This window comes from Uranotaenia lowii, chromosome 2 (assembly GCF_029784155.1).
Source record: "Uranotaenia lowii strain MFRU-FL chromosome 2, ASM2978415v1, whole genome shotgun sequence".
NCBI classification, from domain to species: domain Eukaryota; kingdom Metazoa; phylum Arthropoda; class Insecta; order Diptera; family Culicidae; genus Uranotaenia; species Uranotaenia lowii.
Window position 1 is genome coordinate 26,215,421 of NC_073692.1, and position 13,962 is coordinate 26,229,382.

A 13,962-nucleotide genomic window follows, 5' to 3' on the forward strand; every position below is an offset into this window, starting at 1 on the left:
TTCAAACAATCTACAAACGAATATTGCTTTTTATTGTATTACACTTTGTAAAAACCTGAACATTTTTAATTCTAAACAATAAATACTTCAAGTCCTGGATATGTGCACATCATAAAATGAAATTTTTACTTTTGATACTATCGACAGCCTTGTTTGATGATTCATCAGTTCTCTCAGTTTCCCCCGGCAGCATGCTCGTTACGTCCGTAGTCACAATCCTTCAAATAGTAGAAGCTGTTCCCGTTGATCAACTCGTGCAGGGTGCGCTTCAACCCGAGCAATGACGCCAGTCGATATTTGAGCGTAACCAGCCTAACTCTGTCCACCAAGGTGGCTATTGAGCGCTCCATATCCGGAGTTACGGTCGGTTCTTGTTGGAAGATTTTTACCAGGTTTTCTATCATGCCGTCGGTCAGGGTCATCCGGTCCAGAAAGTCTTCTAGGTAGTTGGCTTCTCCGTTTATTATGTAGTGCTGATACAGCGCGGTGATCCAATTGATTTCGTAATCGTATGTTCGAGCCACGATTAAGGCTTGCGGAACGCTGTAAGATTGGAAAAAATCAGTAAAATGTATGTCACTCAAAACATATGAAAATAACTTACCTCAAAGCACTGTTAACGTAATAAGCGAGATTCGACCCTTTTTCGTCTTTTTTAATATTAAGCACCGAAATACAGGTTATGGATTCGTCTCCGGTCGTTGGCTTCTCACCGATTGCTTGATTTACAAAAAAGATTTGCAATGCAACTAGCTCTGCGTTCGATGCAGCCCGTTGAGCTAGCGACATCTTGTTGTCCAGGAGATAGTTCTCCACCGCATGCATGTAGAATTCCATAGCCGAGTTCAGTGTGCTGGTAACATTCGGTGCGCACTGTAGTCTGGAAGCGGACACTTTCGGGCTTGCTCCGACCCCGCCATTCAAAGGAGTGGAGGTTTTCTCGTACGCAGCAAGCACTTGTGCGATAGTAGCTTTTGCTTCCGTTTCCCACGTTTCCGCTATTTCTTTGTACATCCGAAAGTGATGGGCTGCAAGCTTAAAGTATTCCTTCTGATCTGGGCAGTGCTCATGGAGATACGATATGATGGCCGTTTTCAAACCGTTGGTATGTCTTTCGTCGAATTGTCCTAGCAAAGATTCGAACTGGGCATTTTTGATCAATGTTTGAAAGCAGTAGTACATTTCCCGATATCGACCGATTCCAACTAACATTTTTACTACTAAACTCCACGACTTGGCATTGGTGAGGACAGTGTTCAGAGCTTTACAACGTTGAAGAATTTGAACGATACCTTCGACGGAACACTCGTGTACGAAACAATCGTGAGCCTTTACCAGAAGGGCTACGATGATAGTGTTCTGCTTTTTCAAGGATAATACTTGGTTCTTAAAAATTATTTTGAGTTTGTCCACTAAATCTTGGTCTATCTGGTCGTTGAAGCCTTCGGATATCGACTGTCTTTCGGGCGATTTCTCCAGTTTCTTGTACTGCTTAATTGCATCGCAAAAACGTAAGAGTTTATTGCCCAGCAATGTGGTGTTCGGAGCCAGCTCCAAGAACAGATGAAACTCTCGATCGATGTTATATCCCCACAGCACTTCTTGTATACCTTTCGAACCTGCCATAGGCGAACCTTGCAGCAGTAAGTAGAATTTCGAATGCACTACTGCAGCCACTATTTCGCTGGCCAAAAAGTCGGAAACAGTCGTATCGCTAAGACGATGTGCTGCGATGATATCGCTTACAACCTCTAACTTATGGATACAATCCAATTGCGATACTTCACTCAGAAAGCCAACCGGATCGCGAACTTTCAGTATTTCGGTATATTCTCGATCCAGATACATCGCAATTCGATAGGTGAGAACGATTCGCCGAGCTATCTGCTGTCCGTATTTGATCTTCCCCGCAAGGCCCTGAAAGAAAAGAAAATAAAGAATTTGCCTCGAATGATCTGAATTTCTCGATCACAACTTACGTTGATTGCTTCGAAGATTTCCTGTTTCTCGCGGGGAGGAAATTCTTCAAATTCCGAAGTGCCGGTGAGATCCATCGATTCGTTCATGTTCGATCTCATCGGAGAAGAGGTTGAGGTATTGGCGGAACATTGACTAAATCCACGGGATCGGAGAGTTCTTCGTTCGAAACGATTGGCTGTTCGCTTGTAATCCTCATTTAGCATCAACCGCTCTTCCTTGGATAGATTGTATAAACTACACAGCGATTCCGCTAGGCCCATGCAAAACACTATAAAGTGAAGATCAACTGGTCGTTGTTCGAAGATGGCTTGATAGCGCAGTGCTTGAACGATATCACCAGCTTCCAGCAAACGGTTGATTAACTCTTCGAGGCGTAGTATTTCGTCTGAATCGCTCAACTGTTGGTTGCTTACGGTGAGATCATCGATTGCCGCAACTTCCTTTAGTTCCAAAAAGGTATGTAAGAGTACCCCACGATCCCGACTGAGAGCTTTAGAGAAGTATTGGGAATGGTAGAGGGTCAATGAGGCCGAATCATCAAAGCAGTGGATGTACGCTAGAGCCATTTCATATTCTATGCGATCGCGATCAAATGTTTCGCTGGGATAGAGAGCATGAGATTTGATCAACTCCAAAGATTCTTTGAGTAGGTAATATTTCTTAACGTCGCCATACACCAGACGATTAGCGATATGTATGTAGAAGTTGATCAACAAATCCGGTTTAAGATCATGTCGCTCCATGTCTTCTAGATGTTCGGAAAAATTACAGGATCCCATTTTTTCGAAAGAATCGGTCCAGTGTTCAAAAATAATGCTTTCTTTGGGAAGATTCGTCAACTTTGTTAATTCTATCGCCTGTTTATATAGCTTCGCCGATACAAGTTGGTCACAGATGCTTTCAAAAATTGGTTGCAGGTTGGGGGATTGATCGTAAAAGTAAATAAACTTAACTCGAACATGAGTGTTTTTTAATATGTTCGCGATTTCGTATAAGAGAGTAAAATTCGTTTGCTGCGTAAAGTAGATGATATCGGATGAAACTAACGACTTCAACAGCCGCTGTTGATCGTAATGAGATTCGAAGCTATAATCCAAATGCAACGTTAACAATTTGGCAGCGTGTTTGAGGATTTCGGCTTTCGGTAAACCTAGCAGTGGACAGTCCGAGGCATTCTGGAGAAACAATCTCAGCTTGTCGGTTGTTTGTTCCGAGAATTTGATCAACGTTGTTTCAGTGACATACTTTACCAAATTGATAAAGTTTGACTCCGGGTAGAAAATATCCAAACTATCTTGCAGTACGAACGAATAACCCTGGATTAGGCAATACTCAGTGAGGTCCTTCATCAGCTCCACTTCCTGTAACACGGCTATTTTATCTAGGAAAGGGTATTCCACCGATACTAATAACCAAACCAGCCAACAATATTTCCTATTGGCTTCGGAAGTGATTCCAGCCATTACCGCCAATAGGGGCCATTTCCTTCGAATCGATCGATCCAACAGATTGAGGAAGGTACTGCATTTCTCGGTAACGGGGCTCTTACTGCCGATAAGTAGTTTCTTCAAGCCTTCAAAACTCAGCAATTCTACATCTTCCTCACAGTTGCGAGCCTGTTTCGAGCACAGCAATATGGTTGCAAATAGATCTCGGTCGTACTGCTCGCACAGGAAACGTGCTCCATCATACTCGCCAACCGAAGTAGAATCCTCTGCAATCGACGATGATTCACTAGGTGTTTCTCCAGCTCCAGGCTGATGACCAGAACCGGCAACAACCGGCGGTGGTGTTGTGTCGTTGTCGCTTGTCGAAATGCTCGAGTGACTATCGGCGTTCACGCTCGTGGCACTTCCCTGGAAAGGAAGGGTAGAGGAAATTAGAACGAATTAATTGATTATTCGCCAAAAAGTTGGTTAGGTCAGGCTGGAGATAACCTTTTCTTGGTTTTTAGTTGACTAGAGTTAGGCCGGAAGCTTATCACGTTCGTAATACGTGATTTGAAGGTCGCGTATGGCCAAACATTTTCGAATCAAATAGAAAGGGTTGAAATTTCAGGTTTTTTTTTCGAAATTTCATTTTATTTTTCAGACCCGAATGACTTCCAAAGGTTAAAAGGTCTTTAAAAAATATTATTATTATCATTCAACTTTTTTTCGGTTTTTATTGAGTCGTTTCAAAGAGTTTTCCCCAATAATGAAATGGATCATTGGCATACTAGAAAGTCACCTGAAAATTTTTAGACCGATCGATATTTTTTTTTGTTTTGATTATAGTCGTTTTAACATCTTTATGCCATTCGCGATTGATATCAACGATGCGTCATTGGAAAACTTATCCTGTACAACTGTGATCGATGTTTACTCTTGGGCTCGAACTCACGGACATAGGGTCAGGAAGCAACTGACTTGCCAACTGAGCTATGTCACAAGTCCAGCCTGATCGGACAACGAGAAGGGGTCCCACAACAAGCCTTTAATAACTTTACATTTAATGCTAAGGATTCATACAAAGCAGTTTTTATTTTTTCAACGTTGAGTATCGAACCCATTAAAACACCAATGCAGGTTCAACGTGGTTCAACGTTGGTCATTTGTTTTGTAATTTTCTCTTGATAAAAAAATGGATTTCTTCATTTTATTTTCTTTCTTCTTTAAGTTAACAAACGTAATGGATTAGATATTTTGAACTGATTATGCGTAACAAAATTTATTGTTTCCTTGAATTTTCCTTGGATTTGGTATACAATTTTAGTTTCAGTAGCATGGAATATAACTTTATTCCAAAATAATAATTATTATTTTTGGCTAACAGCTATTCAAGTTAGCTTTGTTTTAATGGTTCATTTCAGGGCCGTAGGAAGAATTGACTCATGGGGGAGGTTTTGGTGGCCAATTTTTTTCTATGACATTATTACTTGAACAATGCATGAATATAAAATATTATTTTTCAAAACTATTTGATTATTCATTTTGAAGTTCTTTTACATAAATAGTTTTTCGTGTTAAATGAAAACTATTGAAAATACATCCTAAAATCTTTCAAATGATGATTAGGATTTGTTTAAAGAATCCTTTAGTAACTAATTAGGAAACTTATTTTCATCGATGTTTGCAATCTTAAAAATTGCATCTAAATCTGATGAACTAAGCTTAACATTGCCGGGCAAATCCTTGATATTTTTTTTAAACCTGGTTAAATTCGGACATTCTAATTTCAAATTTTTTGTACCAAAATCCAAGCAATATCAGGGAAAATTTGACAAAAATCCAGAAACTATTAAACAAAAAACAAGAAGAAAAACATTTAAATCATTAATTTTTCATCGAAAAATCATAACAAGATTTTGAATCTTATTTCAGTCTCCCAAAAAATCGTTTGTTTCTATTTTAATAAATCAAGCATGAAAAATTTCGAAAATTTAAACTATAATGATGCAATTTGATGTTTTTATTTCATCTTCCAAAAAAAAAATGTTGATAAATCTGGACAAAATCAGGCTTTTCTTCAACAAAATTTAAACAACCGGGCTGGGCCAAACCTTTCAAAAAAAAATTTTATTTTATATCCAGGTAAATTCGGGTATTTTGGCCTGCTTAATTTTGCTCATTTGATTTACTTACTTACAATGAGTTTTTTTTAAGAAAAAATTTAAAAATAAATAAAATTTTGAAAAGTAAACGATCTCTTGCAATTTAGATTCTTAACTGAAATAGTCATCTTGATCACTTTATTTTGATTGTGAAACTCATTTACGAGCTGAATCTGTATCTCAATTTCCATTCTGATTTTAGAAATATGAGCCAAGAATTGAAATCAGAGCCCTCAAGCATGAATCCATAATTATAATTTGGATGTTTCGGATTTCAATGGTTATTCTTAATTTAAATTATGTTTTTCTAATCTGACTTGCAAGTCTAAATAAAAATAAAAATTTCGAATGATGGACCTTCGAAGCCCTGTTATGTTTGAAATTTGCATAAATGAAGTTCATGAACTTCAAATTTGTATATGAAACAAAACTCAGAATTATTCCTATGTTCTTTTTCCATATTCGGATATATATTTGCCAAATACAGACCCCGTTCGATCTTTTGTGTTGCCAAAATCGAATGTTGCCGAAATCGAACGTTTTTTTTCATAACTTTTTTTAAGTTATTTTAAAAAAATAACTATTATTATTATCAAAAACGTTATTTTTAGTAAATATTCGATCTTTTGTAGTCATTTTTAATTTTTTTAATCATGTTTTTGATGCATTTTGCACTTTACTTAATTTGTTTATAATGTTTGTTTTAATTTGTCATATTTGCTGTTTTTGTCATTCTTCATCATTTTTTTGTTGTTTTTTGTCGATTTCAGTTTTTTGTTTGAATTTGTTTTTTAACTTTTCGAATTTTTCACCTTTTTGTAATTTTTGAGTTCTTTATAAATTTTTTGAAAAACTTTTGTTTTTATTGTTGCATTTTATAACCATTTTAGAACATAAAAACGTATTTATGGTATTTGTCTAAATTCAATTGGTCCTATTATAACGAAAACTTAAAAGTAATGTTGTTTCTAAAAACCGTTCGATTTTGGCACATGTGCCAAAATCGGATGTTGCCAAAATCGAATGTTGCCAAAAACGAACGGGGTCTGTATAAAAAAATGCGTATAAGTTTCGAAAATCATGAATCAAATTTTGAAGGAAATATAAAACCAAATTAAAACGACGATTTCAAACGCAGCTTTTTATTTCAATTTTTCATGATGATTCGAACTGAAAATCAAGAATCCTAAACTGGATATGCAGTCCGAGATATGAAAACATGAATATAGTTTCGATTTTTCTCATAAGGAACCAGAAATTGAATATTCAGAAGTGAATAACTACCAATAAGTGAGAAAATTTTGAAAAACTGTAGCTGAATTCTGAACCTGGAATGAGTTTTTGAGGTTTTGACATCAGTTCTGAGTTAAGATTATTACTATCGAATAACCTTACTCCATCATCTAAATTTGATTAGGAACAACAAATTTTGAGTGTGAAGAAGAATTCCTCGCTTGCTTTTGATGAACCCTCATGTGTTTAACTCCCACCCCCCGTTCCTACGTTCCTACGCCCATGGTACAACTATCAAGCTACTAAACAATCGAATATTTTCTACACAAGAATAAGTCCCAAATTGAAAATTTTAGCAAATATTTGTTGAAATATTTACAATGTTTGTAATAATATATAATTATTAATCTTCCTCTAAAGTTCGATATTTCAACATTTTAGTAATGATTTTGATAATAATAGAATCAGATTGCTGTAAGGCAAAGATTAGAAACGAATTCAATAATTTATAGAACGGTTCTATCTTTAAGACAGAAAAACATTATTCAGATTTTACAAATTGTTTTAAGTTTCATATAATAGTTTAAAATTGTTTTTATCATGTAACAGTGCTATATAATTCTCAATAAAACAAACTCTTTGAGAAGATTTGGGATATTTAAATAGTTGGTGAGTTAAATGCAATCTCAAAACCCGTTCTATAAATTAGAGAATTGCACAAGGATAACGGAAAGGGTAAAAAGTTAGCAGTATAAAAAATTATTTTAAATGATGTTCACTCACAATACCTATTTCGATCCTTCTAAAACAGAAAAGGAGCTTCCTTAGGAAATATCTAGGAGCATAGTAGGTGTAGGAAAAACTAATGATCGCACCATACCAAAATGGATCTTTACCTTTGCCTAATTAAAAAATCAGTTTGAGAGGGTTGGACAAAAGGAAATCGAAAAATGGAAATTCAAATGTTAATGCCAAATCACATAAAAAAAGCATAAAACGTCGAGAAAAAACATTTTGACTAAAAATCAACTTTCTGGGACTGTTTAAAAAAAACCAGTACACAATGGGCGAAAATGAGTATAAATCGCGAAGAAATTCAATATCTTCCCTCCTACAAGAACAAAATCTTTCGTCTAACGTCTACTGACAATGCTAAAGAATTGATCATACATACATACATAAAATGCATTTGTAACCCCTATTTTCCCTATATTATCTATTAGTTGATGCTACATATACCGACATGTCAAAGACTGCTGACTTACTACTTACTAGTGGCAATGTCAAAGGCTTTTGACGTGATTAACATAAATGCTCTCCTGTCAGTGCTGGGTAAAAACAAAATCACCGAAATTTGTCTTCAGTGGATTCGTTCGTACCTGAAAGGAAGAGTCCAATTTGTGAAGATAGAGAATGCGAGATCCAGGGTATTCTCGGTCAACAGCGGCGTACCACAAGGGAGTCACTTGGGACCCCTTCTTATCGTCACTGTTATGAACGAGTGTCCCGGAGTACTGCATGACGTGTTTGTGTTAATATACGCAGATGATCTAAAACTGTTTCTCCCTGTGCGGCACCCAAAGGATTGTTTGACCCTACAAAATGCACTTTGTAGATTTTCAGAGTGTTGCAACAGTTTCTCGGAAAGTGAGTACTATTGTGCACAAATATTGTCTCGAGAATAGCTGTACCATAGCTAGAAAATCCTCCGTGAAAGATCTGGAAGTCGTGTTTTAGATGAAGATCTCAGTTTTTCAAAACAGTTTGAACAAGTCTTAGCCAAAGCAAATTTTATGTACGGAATGGTAAGCAGGATTTGTAACGAGCTAGACTATCCTTACACTAATGTCTATACATATATTGGGCTTATCCGAACCACTATTGAATACGCCAGTATAGTGTGGTAGCCGTATCAGAACGTTAATAAAAACTGGATTGAAAGGGTTCCAAAAAATTTTCTGAGATACGCGAAACCTTAGGTGGTAAGAAGAAATGCCGGAATACCGATCCTTGTGTATGTTAGTAGGACTGGAGTCACTCGAAACTCGGAGGAAATCAACAGATGCGCTTGTTGATTTCTTTGGCGGCAGATTACCGTGAAATTCATCCTTAAAGGGGGACGATCATCATACGATGGAGCCAAAAGCATTCGTTCTATTAGCCTTCATTAGTTCATTTCTATTAAAAGCACTTGAACGTTTAGTTGATCATCATATCAGGCAATAATGCCTTGTTCAACATCCGCTTAATGCGACACAACGATTCAAACGATAGTTTCGAGACAAGACTGATGAAAACAAATTAATCCTCTCTAGATTAGAGACTGAATATTCGGCAAATTCGTAACGCTGCCTTTGATCATTATATTTTGAACATCGAGCGTAACGTTGAAAAGGATCCTTCTTCTTTCTGGAAATATACCAGAAATCAGAAATTATATTCCTTCTTCTGTAACGTTTCAAGAACGGTCATCGGAAAGCGTTAAGGATTCTGCTGGTTTGTTTGCCGAATTTTTCAGTAGCGTGTCCAGCTCACTCTCTCCAGACTGCACTAATGATTACTTCAGAACGCTGCAAAACCGTGACATTAGACTCCCACAGTCCGTATTTTCAGACCAGGAGGTTCTAAAAGTAATGGTATCTACGGATTCTTCGAAAGGTTCTCGAGAATTGCTGTATCACGCCACTTAGCATGATTTTCAATCTATCAATATAGGAAGGTGTCTTTCCTGCTCTTTGGAAAATGGCATATATTTCTCCAATTCATAAGTCTGGAAACGCTCATCGTGTGGAAAATTACCGACCAATTCTTTGCTGCTTCTCTAAAGTATTTGAAGTCCTGATGTACGAAAGGTTGTATACTGCAGCTGTCCCGTTACTCACTGTTATGCCAACGAACTGCATATCGCAACATATAAGAAACTACAAGTGGACTCAATATACATTGACTTTGTCAAGGCCTTCGATAAAATTCCGCACAGAATCGTCTAGAAAAACTTACTCGCTACGGCTTTCCTGTATATGTAATCAAATGGTTATCGTCGTACCTGCTTAATCATCAAGGTTTTACCAACATTCGTAGTACTCACTCTATTGTGTTCAACATGCCGTCTGGTGTACCGCAGGGCAGCCACTTAGGACCGCTTATCTTCTTGCTGTTTATAAAAGATTTAGCAAAATGCCTTCAATCACCGAAACTACTGTTTGCTGATCATTTGAAAATCTATCGAATCATAGATTCAATAGTGGATTGCGCTGCGCTTGAAGATTACATCGACAGATTACTGGCGTGGTGCAATATATGTACATGGAATGGAAGTCAATGGCGGTAAGTGCAAGTGCATAAGCTTCTTCAGAAGTAAATCCTGAATCGTTTACGACTACGCTTTAAGTGGAAGCTCACTCGAAAGGGTACCCTCCATAAAAGATCTTGGGGTTACTTTTGATCAAAAGCTCACTTTTTCCCAGCATGTCGCGACGACTACAGCCAAAGGCTTAGCTTTGCTCGGTTTTCTTTGTCGGAATACGTCAAGTTTTGAAGACCCGTACGTAATGAAAACTTTATTCTGCTCGTTAGTACGCAGCGTCTTAGAATATGCGGTTCCAGTTTGGGCACCGTACCACTCCGTCCACAGCGACAGGATTGAAAGAATAAAGAAAAAAATTCTGCGGAATGCATTACGCCGTCTGCCCTGGCAAGATCCCGTACGGCTACCTCCTTACTCCGAGAGGTGTGGCCTACTATCAATGACGCCTTTGAGTCAAAGAAGAAACTATCTGCAACGAATCTTCATCTACGATATTTTGATTAACTCTGTTGACTGTCCCCAACTGCTTGAGAGTTTAAACCTCTTCGCTTCAGCTCGACAACTACGCAATCAGTTGATTTTTTGGTTGCCAAGCCAAGAAGCAGAACATTATTTGGACAAAATCACCCCTTACACCGATGTTGTCAAGCTTTTAATGTTGTCTCGCACGTATTTCACTTTCATTTATCTAAATCTGTATTTAAAAGTGCAATCCGTGATGTAAAGTAATTTTTAACTAATTTTTAATTGTATTGTAACCGTATTCATAAGTTAGTTTTAATATTAAGTCAGTATGACAGTAGTCAAAGACTCCAAATAAATAAACAACATGCATACCAAACAGGAAAATCAACATGACATCCCAACATAATCCAAACATATTCACTGGATTTACTCCACAAAAATAATACCAATTCTGGACTATTCTAGGCCGAAGAAAGTGGATAAGGTGACTGTACGAAATCTGATGGCAGGCGAAAGTCTCGCCAATTTGGACAAGGTCGACCGAAATTTTAACTGAGTATTTTTTAGTCTTTTATAGATATTGAACTTCAAAAAGAAAGATAATTTGATTTATTTTTAATAATCAAATAATCGGTTTACACTCAATTTAGTTTGACACCCTTTTTGATCCGAACACCCTTTATGTATTAGAAATTTGAAAATATATGGCAAAAAAATTGCAAAAATTTAAATTTCATAGCTTTTTGGAAAAAAAAGTAGTTTTTGGAAAACCTCATTTATTTTTGTAGATTTTGAAATTTAGTCTCAACAAATTGGAAATACCTTTCTGCATCTAACGAACAATGTTTATTTCAAAAAAATACTTTCAACTTTGATAAGTAATAATAATTTAAAATATCGACTTTTAACCTGTTTAGTTATTCAATTCGAATAAAATGGTGTTATTGAACTACTTCAATTTATGCTCTACACATTTAAAAGAAGTGATGCATAAACGGTTAAGAGAACTACAAGAATTTCAATTTAGCGATTCCGCAAGAGAACCAGTGATTTTCGAACTTCGTTCGATTTCAAACATACCATATCTTAATTTGATGATGCATTGATGATCTAAATAAATATGCAGTAAGTCTTTCAAATTTCGAACGGATAGCCATTTTAGTTGTTACTTTATAAAAATCAAGTTATGAAAAAAATGCTCACCTTCCTTCGTCGTCTAGTCGGCGGAAAGCTGGATCTTTTGCTCTTGAGCGAAATCGTTCCCTGGGATACTTTTCGCTCTACAGCATTCGGTCGATATTTTATAGCTCGCAGTAAATTGTTGCCCACATTTTGATCCTGGAATCCATATTTGCACAGGTCTAAGATTTGGTCCATCGGATAGTTTAGATACTCCAATAGAAGCAGCACCCGGAACCAGTTGTTATCCTTTAGGAGTGGTTTCAAATAACGAGTAGGAAATCGCAAATCTCCCGCCCGGCACACTATCGTTATGGCTTCCAAATCAGGAATCAGCGATGGATCGGCCCAATCTTTAGCGATGACACAAGATTCACATCGGTCCACCAATTCTTGGATTGTGATTTTCACCGGACGTTCCTCATCTCCTTCGAGCATATTTAAACATCTTACGAAGGCCCTCGTTTGCACGCTATCGATTCCGAGCATTTCTATGAAGGCCACACAGTGGATGACCATTTTTAAATCGCTGTAATTCTGCAGAGCTATTTCTGCGGCCGCTTTTGCAGCTGCGGCCATTTGTGCAGGGGTAATACGGGCGTAATCCTCGAGTTGTTCCAAAAAGAACATATAAACGGCATAACAGGAACGGTACTGTTTGATGTAGTCGGTAAAGCTAAGCTTAACAGGATTGGCATATTTTTCACAGAGCAGAGGATGATTGAAGTGTGGCACTGTGCCGTGCTCTTTGAGGATTGCTTGTTTCCTAGATTTGATCTCATCGTCCTCAGCTTCACCGGGAAGTTCGAAAAGTTGGTCCCGGATTGAGTGCGGATGTGGAAGATCATGTAATGCTAGCAGTTCTTTAGAAGAAACCGACGAGACAGGGTTGAACTTCAACCGATTCAGAAACTGTCGTAGATGCGGAAGCTTTGTATAGAGTGCATCATTTTCGGGAAATTTCTGGTTTTCAGCTTTTAAAAAATACTCAAAAAAGTACACAAGGGGATTTTCTTCATAAAAATTGTCAGAATATTTGCTTAAATAGTTTGAAGTTAAGCTCGATACTTCTAGTAGTTGATTCGTTGAAATACTTTCGCCGTTAAGCCCATCTATCGCCAAATATAGCTGCACCTCTTTTCTGTGCTGGCATTTCGGATCATTTCCGAGTGTTTCCAAACACTCTCGGCTTACAACGGAAAGATCCATCAGGTGAAAAAGTTTATTTTCTACCAAATGCCGAGTGAGGGCTTCTTTGAATTCCTTCTTGGATAACCAATCCCGATTCAAATCCAGTGTCTGCGTAGTGAAAAGTCGCCTTAGAATAACCACTGGATCAGTCCGTTCGTGATCGACAAACTTCCCGTAGGTGGCCAAAGCATTCAGAAGCACCTCGTTTCGCGTCATACTTTTATGGCTGGACAGCTGTGAAATCATGAAATCGTTGATTTCCCAACGCCGAAATAACTGCCGCAACCGTTCGTTGAACCTGGGATCATCGTAGATATCGATTTTGATCCTCGCCAGTTCGACCGAATAGTTGGACGAATTCCGTACCACTTCCGGCGACATTCGCAGACACGCATTGATCTGGATCCATATTTTGACCAGGTTGTCGATGTTGTTCCTTAGCAGATAATTCCACACGGCGTACTTATCCAGTAGGGGTGAGATTTCCGTTTCTGAAAAAGGGGAAATAACAATTAGTATATTAAAAATAGACAATCAGTGCATCCTCGGCGGCAAAATTGATAACGATTTTGTTTTCATTCGGTAAATGATTTAATAACTTATGGATGCGCACGGTGAATAAGCTTTAATTTTGCCTCCTTTAATCAATGCCATGGGATGGCAGTGATCCGTACAATTTGATGCGTTCCGGCAGCAGGTTTGGCTCGAGCGGCCGATTAAGAGCCTACGATTTGCGCATTCAACGTATGGAAGTACGTACGTACGTTTTATTTTTAATTCATAGTTCTATTTTTTGTCCTACTCTCTCGGTGTGTACTTTGGAATGAGGTCATTCGATAATGCACAAATTCTAGCGACGCATGACTGGCTGGCTGGCGCCGTTATTCGCAGACGGTTTCGAAACGTAATTCACCGGTTTGGAGCGTGTTATGAAATCACAACTAGGGGAAATTTTTTTTCTCAAATTGATGGATTTTTTATTTTTTATTTTCTGGTACAAAATACGATTTTTTAA

At 37.6% G+C, this 13,962-nt stretch overlaps 1 protein-coding gene across 1 annotated transcript in view; it reads right to left on the reverse strand.

The window, feature by feature from the left end:
• The window catches only part of LOC129746759 (uncharacterized), a 41,442-nt gene continuing 27,480 nt past the window's right edge, over window positions 1-13,962 (reverse strand). The window contains exons 3-6 of the mRNA XM_055740631.1: window positions 11,781-13,438; window positions 1,980-3,836; window positions 605-1,917; window positions 1-543 (exon numbers count right to left, since the gene is read on the reverse strand). Of these exons, the coding sequence (XP_055596606.1) occupies window positions 174-543; window positions 605-1,917; window positions 1,980-3,836; window positions 11,781-13,438 (5,198 nt within the window). The 3' untranslated portion in view covers window positions 1-173. The remainder of the gene's footprint in view (window positions 544-604; window positions 1,918-1,979; window positions 3,837-11,780; window positions 13,439-13,962) is intronic.